The following is a 12,580-nucleotide window of genomic DNA, read 5'->3' as shown; positions in this document are numbered from 1 at the left end:
CCTGCTAAAATTGGGCTTAAAGCAATCGTCCCAGTCGGCCCCATCCATATAGACATAAAATCATTGTTTTTTCCATGCAGAAAGCGAGTCAGGGGCCGAGTCTGAGACAAAGATGCTACGAGCCAAGTTCCTATATTGGATCTTGACCCAACCCTCATCGTGGAGGGCATTTACAAACTTGAACAAATATCGAAAAACAGCTACGCTAGGCTCTAAATTGTGTTTTTTACACCGGACCATATAACAGTAAATAAACCTCCAGCCATTGGGCTGGAGTTGGGTCGGACAAACACATGCCTCGGCTAACATTCTACATACAAACATGGGTTGTGGAAGCCTAAAACCCGAATAAAAGGTTTCCTTATAAACCCTAATTGCTCCGGGCTTTGGGTAACAGGCCCTATCATTTGGGCCCGGAGCAACAGCCCTATACGGTCCATTGATTCCAAAAGCAAGAGCTAAAGTATCTACAGCTTTTTGATCATATTTTGACGGGTACTTATAAGCTTCTAAGTGCAGCAGTGTTGTCATGGCCATTGCTGTCTGTGGAGATTCAGCCAATGTTGTTGTAAATTACAAAGTTGTCATGACCTTGCAACCGTCTGCCTTGTGTAGTACTGTTGTCAACCATCTTGACAGTAGCAGTCCTTTATTCTTGCTGTCATTCATCTTTGCGTCTTAGGGCATGAACAATGTGAATTGAACTTCTTCCAAGTGTTACATGTATTATAATTGACAGTAATAAAACGGACACTACAAAGACATACTCTGGCTATGATAGTATGTTCTCCTTAGATAAAAATAAGTGAGTGAAAATGTTAAGTTGACTGCTGTCTATCACCCATAAATCCTAACATTGATAAAAAGTATATTAATCGAGAATATTACGTACATGTGTGGAAAAAACCGATGAATGATCGAGCAACATAACAACAGAAATATATCTAATGATCGAATAGAATAATGAAAACAAAGAAGAGGATGTCGTACTTGAAACCTTAGAGCAGGAAGAGACAGAACACGAGTGTAATCTTAGCATGTTTTAAACCTGAATTTACGGGTATGTCTAGGCTGCCTTTGCATGTACCGATATGTTTTGTACTAAACCCCTTATAGAAAGGACTTCCATTGGAATTTGGTTCCAGCGATGATCCATATCACGCAACTGTATTTAATTGAGGTTTTAATTATTTGTTTTCATTTAAAAATTCCAATATCTCATAGTCTTATCATTCTAAATTAATGATTCTCGGTCAGTTTAAAATATATCATGGAGACAAATATAATTTTGTAATTTCGTTTAATTACTATGGAAATATGAAACGGTTTTGTGTTAAAAAAATTTATCATTTGAAAATAGCTTCACATATATGGTTATTCTTCGATACATGCATCATGCTGGTGAGTAGTGACCTCGCAATAATGACATGAGAGTGTACAAATTATGGGAACCTAACAGCATCCGCAACGATAGAGACCCGTTCCTTCTTTTCCCGGCCTTTTACGACATATCCAACCATGAGAAACAAATATACCTACCTCTTGTTTATAAGTTTAGTTGGCATATCAAAACAAAAATTATAGTCAACGCCTTAAAAAACAACACTCCAACTATACCTACCCTTTATTTATAATTGTAGCCAGCATTCTATGGATGATTATATTTGTCGATCGACTACAGGTCTGTAAGAGTATTTCGAATGGGGTTAGGTATAATCGTTAGCTAAATTGGACCTGAAAGATATTATGTAAAATTTGCTGAACCTGTAAGGCATTGTACTTCAATGGTATTGGCTATATTGGTTAGTTATAATTTAAAAGTAGTATGTTATTATTTTATATTGAAATATAATATATCAGTTCAATACATTAATAAATGATGCGCAATCTTATTACAGATTTCTCGCAAACCTGTAGAGGTTCGACAAATCTAGCCATTTATATGAGGTTGGCTAAAATTATAAACAACATATAAGTGCGGTTGGAGTGTGAGTTTTTCGAGAGGTTGGCTATATATTATATTTTTAGTATGCTAACTCACATTTTAGCTAAGGGTTTTCGATGGTTGGAGATGCTCTAAGAAATCAGTAAGAATATTACACATCATTTATTACCATATTAAAGTGATAGATTCTATTTATAACAATCTAAAATATTAATAACATACTATTTTTAAATTGTAGTCAACCAATATAGTCAATACTATTGAAACAATATGTCTTACATGTTCAGCAAATTTTACATAATGTGCTACAAGTCCAATTTAGCCGATCATTAGAGCATCTCCAACGGCGTTGGCTATAATCATTGGCTAAATTGGACCTGTAAAATATTATGTACAAGTTGTTGAATTTGTAAGACATTGTGCTTCGATGGTATTGGCTATATTGGTTGGCTATAATTTAAAAATAGTATGTTATTAATATTTATATTGTTATAAATAGAATATATCTGTAATCTTCCTACATATTTCATGCAGACCTATAAAAGTTCGACAAATTTAGTCATCCATAGGAGGCTGACTATAACTATAGACAATGGTGGATTTGGTTGGAGTGCCGTTTTTTGAAGGCATTGGCTATAATTTTTATTTTTGATAAGCTAACTAAACTTTTAGCTAATATCTTCTCATGGTTGGAGATGCTCTTATAGCCAATCTCATTGGAGATGCTCTATGCTCTTAGTGAACTTTTTACGAAACTAAATTTTTGTTTATATTTATAACATTTTAATTATTATAATATTATAAAAGTTTGTAATTACAATATTTTAGAGAACCAAACATTATATCAATAACTGAATTATTATATAGTATAAAATATTTACATCATTTCACTTCTTCGACCCGAAGCTATAGGTTGTAGCTAGGTGTTTCTTGGCGCCGACACTTTTTCTAAAAAAATTTAAAACAAACACGGATTAGATCTATAAGAATGCCAATTATATTATTATCATATATTGCAAATTAGTCATAGCAATATTTCAAAAAATTCAACATCACTTTAATAACTGAATTATTTTATTACAAAAAGTTTACATAGTTTTCCAAAATATATTGGTGCACTCTCTCTAGTTTTAAAATCGAAATAAATTCGAATTTTTCAAACCAACTGAAAATATTCTCTAACTTGAATTTATAAAAATAAATAATATATATTTTTTTAACGTGGGAACCCGCAGCCGCTATCCTTCGGGTGTGCACTGGGTAAACCCACGAGCTCACGCAATAGCCTGCAAACCACATGAATCAAGATAAACCGCACTTAAGCGACAGGCTCTGGTCCAGGAGACATAATACTACTTATCATTTAGTTTAAAAAGTTAGTGTTCATCGTTGTGGTTGACCTATATATAACCTATATTTTTCTTTAAAATTCGAATAACGATTGCTTAACAATTTCATAATTTAATAATTATATATATATGTATTTATGTATGTATGTATGTGTATATATATGTATATATATATGTGTATTAAAAGTTAGTATTATATCAATATTAAATTCTAGGGAAATTTGCAAATATAATTATATTTTTCAAACCCTTTTTAATGGCACCGTTAAAATTGGATATGCGGTTCCAACAGTAGTCCAAAGCACTTCTTTTCATGCTGGGTAGCTTATAATGTTGCTCAGCATTTTCGGAAAAATATGCAATCTCATTATTTTGTAAAAAACCCAAATTTATACTCCCTCCGTCCCTTTTTATCTATCCATTTTGTAAGAAAAAAAACACATACCAAGGAATACTTGATTGTGTAAACTTTTCCATTAAATAACTCTAATTAATATCTTGAAAATGGTGGAATACCCCTACTTTATGTCTTGAAAACATGAATTCAACCAAGTTTTAAATAAGTCAAGCCTTGAAAATTGAAATTATGGAGATATATTTGAAAAACTATCATTAAATTAGTTTTGAAAGTATAAATGGACAGATATCTAGGGACAAATTTTTACTTCCAAAGTGGACAGATAAATAGGGATGGAGGGAGTATATTGGTTAACTTGACACTTTTGTTACTCCAAAATTGGCTCAACGATCTTGGGATCCATGTCTAGTGACAGCATTAAACACGTGAAAATCAACATCTAAAAGCAACTAATTACATTTGAGACCAACAACTTAACCTTTGCTCTACAATGAGAACAAAGGTTCTGCATGTAAAGAAAGAAGATAACCCATTTCCCATATCTAAGTTCGAGTCCTCATTTGATAACTTATTTTTAAGGAAAGTGTTGTCACACCGATGATCAACAAGGTATTCCACCTTAAACTCAATATGCGAGTGCATGTGTGTACAATCTACATGAAAACAAGTGTTGACATGATTCGATTACTTTGAAAATCTGACTACTATAACTGACCCCACCACATTTCTAATTAATCTATCACATTTTTAATATTTCGACTTTAATATATATAATAGATCTGGTAACATATGTGAGTTATAAGTGAATAGTATAGACATATATAATATAATTGCAAAGTTTAGACATTTTTAATATTTCGACTTTAATATATATAATAGATCTGATAACATATGTGAGTTATAAGTGAATAGTACAGACATATATAATATAATTGCAAAGTTTAGACACTCTCGGCGACCAGGCTATAACTATAAATTTACAATGCGTACTTGAACTAAAAAGATATCCAAGATGATGATCCTTGGAAACCTTTGAATCCCAATGAACCTAAAAATATCAAGAGAAATGAAAGTTGTATGAGGGTGTTTACCTCCACCAAAAAAATGGTTTATGGCACCGATTATGTGCGTATGAGTTAGTCGTGTACTCCCTCCGTCCCAACAGATTCTTTACGGTTTTCTTTTTGGGATGTGCTATCCAATTCTTTACATTCCAAAACTTACCAAAAATAGTCAATGGGTCCCACCACTTCCCAACTTTTCTTTCTTTTTCACACTACTTTTCCTTCCTTTTCACACTACTTTTACTCCACTATCTCTCTTTTATAATTTAAAAATTAATGGGTCCCACCACTTCATCCACTTTTCTTTCTCTTTTCCACTACTTTATACATATTTCTTAACCTCCGTGCCCAAACCAAACGTAAAGAAATGGCCGGGACGGAGGGAGTAATTAGATAAAATAGGAGAAAAAGTAATAGAGTAATACCTTTAAAACTTTGGTGATATACTAACACGATAGATAGAATAGTACTATCTTCCTCAATGCAATTATCATCATCTTCTCCCAATACTTGAGTTTCATCGGTTGCCATACTACACAAAAATGGCTATGCAAGTGATTTGGAGGTTATAGTTTCGTCGGTTGCCATACTGAACAGAAATGGATGTGCAGTGATTTGGAGGTTATTTATATATTTTTTTTAAAGCAAAATCGACACTACATTTTATTTGCATTATTACATCAATCTTAGATTAAAGGAAAAGATCTCATCATCAAGTATACATGATTTTCAATCTTTATTGATTTCCTTGGAATACAGATTTGATTTATCACAAAACATGACAGTAACGGATTTATGCATGTGTATAGCATGATTTCATAGCATTTTCGGTATAAAAATGGTCAATTTCCCGAAAAGAACGAAAATTAAGTTGTGAAAAAACCCTCCTATTTAGTAGGGGTGAGCATTCGGTTCGGGTATCCATATACCGAATGGATATATCCGAAATATTTTGGTTCGGATATCGAACCGATAAAATATAATTCGGTATATGGAATGTTTTTAGATAATTTCGGAATTTCGGTTTTTTAAAACGGACTTTTGGATTTATCCGAATTAATCAAAAATCCAAAATTTTGTAATAAATATCTTTTATACTATTTTCATCTACTAATTTATATAGTTATTATGTTGTAACTTATCCTTTATGTTTTTTTGAAACATAATAAACAATATCAAATTTCAAACATTATCTATGTGTATGTTTATCATTTGGTTGTCTCTAATAAGCTATGATTTATCAATTTATTTCTCTAAGATAAATTATGATTTGCACTTTGTTTTATTTAAATAAATGATGCCTTATGTTCCTGTAGTTTGACTAGTTAATATGGTCTAGAATGAATATTATAATTTCATTTTAAGAATTTTATTTTCTTTTTAATTTTGTTATATACATGCAGTTTATGTTATATGCACAATTAATGTTGTGTTATATGATACTTTTTGTTGTTTGGTTTTTTGGAAAGTTTGAAATCCGATCCGGATTAATATTAATGGTTTGGTTTCCATCCGAAATTAATTCGGTTCGGTATTCGGAAATGAAATTTCACATTTTTGAAAATTTGGATATCCAAAATAATTTCGGTTCGGTAACCAAATTTCCGAATACTCACCCCTACTATTTAGGCCTTGATTATGTTCCTGATTTTGCATATTCAGTTCTATCTTAAATACATGATTTCTTCTAGTAAAATCTACGACCCATATATGTGCAGATTCTTGAAATCACTTGCAAGAATGATACTCTTCTCTTCATGGGTTAAATAATTTGGACATATTCGCAGAATGATTGATAGAGTTGGGTGCAGGTGACAAGGGTAAGACTACAAGGACAAAAGTATCGAGAATACGATGTCCACATAATTTGATCATTTAATGCAATTGATTAGTGAACATCTACTTTTCTTAAACTGTTTGATTTTTTTAAAGTGGACATCTAATTTGAAACGGAAGGAGTAGTTTTTATTATAATATCTGATTAGGCAAGGAAAAAGTTGACTTAAGATAAGATTTGGAGAGGTTGTCCAAGTGATATAAGATATCGCCGGGACATTATTGGATCAACTAGCGTTTTTACCCGTGCTACGCACCGAACCGTTATTTTTTATATATGAAAATAATTTTGTTAATATATAAATTCAAATATAAATTATTTAGACATTATTTGTTCAATTTTATCACAAATATATGGGTATAAATTTAAGAAAATAATATTGTTGCTTAAATTTTCTAGATTTAATAAGCTATAAATGGACCAATTATTATATAAAATAAAATTACAACTAAATAATATTTTTCTTTTCAAAAAAAATCACACATGTTAAGAGTTCTTTTATATTAATCAAGGATCACGTTATTCGATCACATTTTGTGTAATAATTTAGAAAATTGACTTAAAAGTCGGGAACAAGTCAGAAATTGACTTCAACTCAGAATTTAGTTTGAGTTATTTTTTGAGCGACTTAATTTTTTGAATTTTTATTTTTGATAAAAATTGTCCATAAATGATAATTATCTCATAAATCACTTTCATTCCATTTATTACTTTTTTAATATCTTATAAATTATTAATAATTTAAAATCGAATTTTCTATGGTGTGCCCATGGGCATACAATAGTCACTAACTTCCATGAGAATACTACCTTCTGATTGGTGGATGAATAATAAATGTTGATGGCCCCCTGCATTTACACCAATTCCACCAATCAGAAGAAACCATTTTTATGAGAGTTCGATGCTTATTGTGTGCTCTTGGGCACACGTCGGAAAGAACGATTTAAAATTACTCGATCAAACATTCAAACCTCTTAAACTTGCAGCTTATGACGAAGTAGTCATAATTTAAGTTTGTACCCAAAAATAACTCATTTTCAAAAACCATACGTACTACGTAGTCCTGACAAGAGAGAAGCACATGCAGTAAAATCGTCTACATCGAATTTATCAGTTTACAGGGAAACCAATTTATCCAGAAACTATATACAAAACTGAATGATTCTATGGCAATTCTACATACTGGGTTCTTTCCCTATAATCATCTTGTTTCTATAGACTATGTTTTCCTAAATTTTACTCCCCAAAAATCCAAGTTTTTTCCCAAAAATTTCAACAATGAAGCCTCAACGGCTAGAAATCTTCATATTAAACGCACAGCATTGTTAACAAAGAGAAACCCACATCCCCATTTGGCTTTAGTAGCTGATATCAAGAGGAGAGATTTTAATATTGAAACTTCTCAGAGAGTCTCTTTTTTGAACATTTTCGACTCGAGTTCGTTCATGCGGTGTTATGATTGCAAGCAAGTTCATGGGTATTTTGTGAAATTAGGTGGGGTTGGTTGGAATAGTTTGATTGGGAGTATGATTGCGGTGATGTATTTGAGGAGTGGTGGGTCATTGGATGATGCACGGAAGTTGTTTGATGAACTGACTGAGAGAAGTGTGCAGCTTTATGCGTCGTTGATAGGATCGTATTGTCGGTGTGAGAAATGGGTTGAGTTGTTTTCGGTGTTAGGTTTGATGGTTTTGGATGGGGTACTGCCAGATAGGTATCTTGTACCAAGAATTCTCAAGGCTTGTTCGGCAGTTAAACTGGAGAGGAGGGGTAAAATGATTCATGGATATGTTGTGAGGAGGGATTCGGGGAGTGATGTTTTTGTGAGTAATGCACTTATTGATGTGTATGCGAATTGCGGGAATTTGAGGTATGCTAGAATGGTTTTTGATGCAATGCAGGATAGGGACGTGGTTTCTTGGACTGCACTTGTTTCGGCTTATATGGATGAAGGCCTCATATGTGAGGCAGAAAATACTTTTCAGTCGATGGAATTAAGTGGAGTGAAGCCTGATTTAATATCATGGAATGCACTTGTTTCAGGCTATGCAAGGAACGGAGAAGTTCATAAGTCTGTTAGTTGTTTGAAAGAGATGCAAGTAAATGGGGTGATGCCGGAGGTTACTTCATGGAATGCTGTCATTTCAGGATGTGTCCAAAATGGATGTTATGAAGATGCTCTAGTTGTTTTCTGTAAAATGTTATGGCTTCCTGAGAAACCTAATGCTGTGACAATAGCAAGCTCCATTACATCTTGTGCAAGATTAAAAGATTTGAAAATTGGCAAAGCAATACATGGTTATACCCTGAAACGTGAACTTCATCGGAATGAACATGTGGTGGGCTCGCTAGTTGATATGTATTCTAAATGTACAAATAACGATTGTGCCGAGAAAGTATTTCTATCTGTGGGAACCAAGAACATTGTCATGTGGAATGAGATGATTGCTGCTTGCGTAAATGAAGGAAATTTAGGCAACTCACTGCAACTTCTTAAATCTATGCAAAATGATGGTATGCAACCAGATGAATTTACCTATAACACATTGCTTGCTGGACTTGCAAGAAATGGATACAAGAACGAGGCATATACCCTTCTATCAGAGATGGTATCTACGAATTTAGAGCTAGATGTCGTATCATTTAATGTACTGATAAATGGGTTTCAGCAAGCGGGGCTTAGTCGTGAAGCTCTTAAATTGTTCCGTAACATGCTGTCACCTAGTATAGGTTGGCTTTTTGATGGAAGGCCAAATTTGTCGGTAAGGCCAAATGTTGTTACAACAACTGGTTCTCTTGCAGCTTGTGCGGATCTGCTTCTACTGCAGCAAGGGAAGGAAATTCATGGATATATTGTAAAGAACAGATTTGAAGACAACATCTTTGTACAATGTGCATTGGTTGACGTGTATGCGAAATGTCATGAAATTGGTTCAGCAACTAAGGTCTTCTGGACCATTAAGGATAGAAACACCGTAACATGGAATACTATGATTTCTGGCTTCATTAAAAATTCACAACCAGAAGAGGCTCTCAAGTACTTTACCAAAATGCTTTATGAGAGTGTTGAACCAACCCCCATAACCTTTATGATAGTAGTTCCGGCATGCAGTGAAATGGAAGCTTTAAGTGTGGGGAAACAATTTCATTGTTATATTTTGAAGAGTCTTTTTTCTGAACACAGGAACGCTCTTTCTAGTGCTCTAAGAAACATGTATGAGAAATGTAACTGCACAGATTATGCTAGATTGGTCTGCTAATCAATATGACGGTAAGAGTTCTTGGCTTATTATATTATTTTGAATATCATTTGTGTCTTCTGATGTGTCTCTTTGTTGTTTCTAAGGTAGATACTTAGAGTTGCCTCTTATATTTGACTGAATATATTGCAATGGCACCAAGAATTCCAACCTTGCTTAATTTTTGATATACTGCTTCAGAATATCGTAACTTATCTGTCTTAAATTGATAATTTATGTTTTATTTAATTCTTGATTTATGCTATAGGTAAAAAAAATTGTGTACCAACATCTGTTCCCAAACGATATAATGTCGATGACGTGGCACTATGGAGTGTTTTAGTTGGTGATATTGGTGTACATACAGGCGGCCTTTGTTATTATCTGAGCTAGAACCAACAAAAACATGACACGTGACGTTTTGTATCCAATTGGGGACCTTTAACATTTTCCTTTATTTTCTAACTTGCACAACTCAAGTGAAATCATAAAATATCTCTTGAGGATTGTCTGGTTTTTGGTATAATAAGACACGCAAAGCAGGTAAATTTAGACACTTGTTGGATATTGTGAAATCTTGGTATAAGATGTGTAAAATTAATCTTTTTTAACATATTGGTTGTAGATAGTGAAATTTGTGTGCCAACATATCTACGTTACAATATCTTTACTCTCAAATGCTGTTGTTTCTTTCTGTTTAGATATATGTAACATCCACACAAAATCCAAATATTACATATATCGCATTAATATTATGTTTGCATCAGTTTCTCATTGATATCATATCTGCATCAGTTTCTCATTGATATCATATCTGCATTGTCATCAATATTAAATCTTTTGGATCCTATATGCTTATCACTCATATGCAAATGGTTATAAAATCCTTGCAAGTATGGTGTTCTGTATATACTTGTGACATTTTCTTGTATGAGTTGAAATATTAGGAGAATGAGTTTCAAGGTACAAGTTGAGTCTAGAGAAATTATTAAACCTGCCTCTCCAACACCGAAAAGCCTTTCAACCTTTAATCTCTCTCTGAAAGACCAATTATCTCCGAAGTTTTATGTACCCGTCATTCTATTTTATGCATCTAACCCCAATGTTGAGCAGAAAAAGAATCTGAACCTTCTGAAACACTCGTTATCCCACACCCTAAGTTACATGTATCCACTGGCAGGACGGATTAAAGATGTATATTCCATCGAATGCAAAGATCAAGGCGTTGAATTTGTCGAATCTCATGTTGCTGTCAGCATATCCAGTGTGCTTAACAACCTGGAAGTCGACCAATTGAGGCAACTAGTTCCTTTTGATCCAGAAGGAGTCCCAACACCCGAAAATCAGCAGTGTCTTTTAGGTGTCCAAGTAAACTACTTCAGATGTGGTGGCACTGCTATTGCAATCTGCATTAATCACCTTGTTATAGACTTTGCGGTGATACACAATTTCTTCAAAACCTGGGCTGCCATCACCCAGGGAGAAAAAATTGAAGGGACTTTTGTCAGAGACTGCACGACGTTGTTTCCTCCACAAGACGTCAGTGGCTTCAACCAACTCGAGGTTGAAAAAGGAACAAAATCGATAGCTAAGAGATTTATCTTCAGTGGCTCTAGTATATCTTCCCTCCAAGAAAAATTGGGAGAAGATCTGGAGCAACGTCCAAGTCGTGTAGTTGTTGTCTCAACCTTCATATGGGCTGCAATCATCACAACAACTCCAGAAAAAATATGGTTCATGACAACGCAAATGAACTTGAGAAACAAGATGGGCAATCCCGAAGTCCTGCAAAACAGCCTCGGAAACATTACACATGCTGTGGTGACTAGTGCTGGCTCGGGAACTGAATACAGATCTTTGGTCAGAGAAGTTCTTAATTCGATACGAGAAGTGACTACAGAGTTTTTAAAGAATTTGTACAAGGATAAAAACTATTATAGTGAGTACAAGAAGGCAGTTAAAGAATTTTCCAAGAATTCAGATGGAATAGGCTTGTTTAGTACTAGTAGTTGGTGTGGCTTTCCTATGTATGAAGTTGATTTTGGGTGGGGAAAACCTGTTCAGTTGGGGACTACTAGGATACCAACTAATTGTGTCTTCTTAATGGATACTATTGATGGTAAAGGTATTGAAGCATGGATGAGTTTGCCCGCAAAATGTATGAAGATGCTGGAGCAAAATTCTGATTTCCTTGCTCATGTTTCTGGGATCTGAAGCGGCCTCTGGTTATAATCATGGAAGTTCTAAATGTTCTAAAATCATAATCCAAATATTACTTCTATAATCTACTCCTGAATTCCTCGAAACTGAGAAGAAGAAGAAGAAGAAGAAGAAAAAAAGGACCTATACATATGTAATTAAACCATCGGGCGAAAAATCCATAACTCGAGTTAAGTGTAAAGTGAAGCAATACACATAACTAGTAAAAAATAGTTGCAGCAGTTTTGGGTAAAAAATTGCAGACCCTCCGTTTTCCAACTTGCTCATTGCCAAAGAAATGCACGCTGCTCTGACTATCAGTTAATAAGTTTTCTATCTGCGAACTACCGATATTTAAAGTAGACACAGGTTTGGCCATTGGTGAAAATTCTATATAATAGTAGTGTTTTACGATACCATTTCTTTCAAAAGTAGGTTACAAGGCTAGCTTCAACAAGAATCACTTTCTTTATCTTTGGTTCTTAAATAAATGCCAAAATAATCAACAAAAACACATAATTTTGCATGCTGTCAAATGTCAATTAGTAAATAGTAATCCGCATGTTGTGATATATGTATATAAATATAT

General features: G+C 33.8%; 2 protein-coding genes across 3 annotated transcripts; both read left to right on the top strand.

The window, feature by feature from the left end:
* The first annotated feature begins 7,538 nt into the window (after positions 1-7,538).
* On the top strand, positions 7,539-11,105 carry LOC108224702 (pentatricopeptide repeat-containing protein At1g19720). Of its 2 annotated transcripts, none has more exons than XM_017399398.2 (2): positions 7,539-9,824; positions 10,973-11,105. In XM_017399398.2, the coding sequence occupies exon 1, from the start codon at positions 7,720-7,722 to the stop codon at positions 9,811-9,813; it is 2,094 nt and encodes a 697-aa protein (XP_017254887.1). In that variant the 5' UTR covers positions 7,539-7,719; the 3' UTR covers positions 9,814-9,824; positions 10,973-11,105. The 2 variants fall into 2 exon arrangements, with proteins under 2 accessions (XP_017254887.1, XP_017254886.1); XM_017399397.2 differs by lacking the exon at positions 10,973-11,105 and adding an exon at positions 10,061-10,403.
* LOC108224703 (stemmadenine O-acetyltransferase) lies at positions 10,537-12,459 on the top strand. Its single transcript, XM_017399399.2, has one exon. It carries the CDS (start codon positions 10,744-10,746, stop codon positions 12,004-12,006), a length of 1,263 nt encoding a protein of 420 aa, XP_017254888.1. The 5' UTR covers positions 10,537-10,743; the 3' UTR covers positions 12,007-12,459.
* Positions 12,460-12,580: the final 121 nt, after the last annotated feature.

This window comes from Daucus carota, chromosome 6 (assembly GCF_001625215.2).
Source record: "Daucus carota subsp. sativus chromosome 6, DH1 v3.0, whole genome shotgun sequence".
NCBI lineage: Eukaryota > Viridiplantae > Streptophyta > Magnoliopsida > Apiales > Apiaceae > Daucus > Daucus carota.
Note: the sequence above shows the minus strand (reverse complement) of the source record. Positions and strands in the feature narration are given on the sequence as shown.

Bases quoted from the DNA above. Each gene is read 5' to 3' on its own strand.
- LOC108224702 (XM_017399398.2), top strand. From the start codon at position 7,720: ATGGCAATTCTACATACTGGGTTCTTTCCCTATAATCATCTTGTTTCT.
- LOC108224703 (XM_017399399.2), top strand. From the start codon at position 10,744: ATGAGTTTCAAGGTACAAGTTGAGTCTAGAGAAATTATTAAACCTGCC.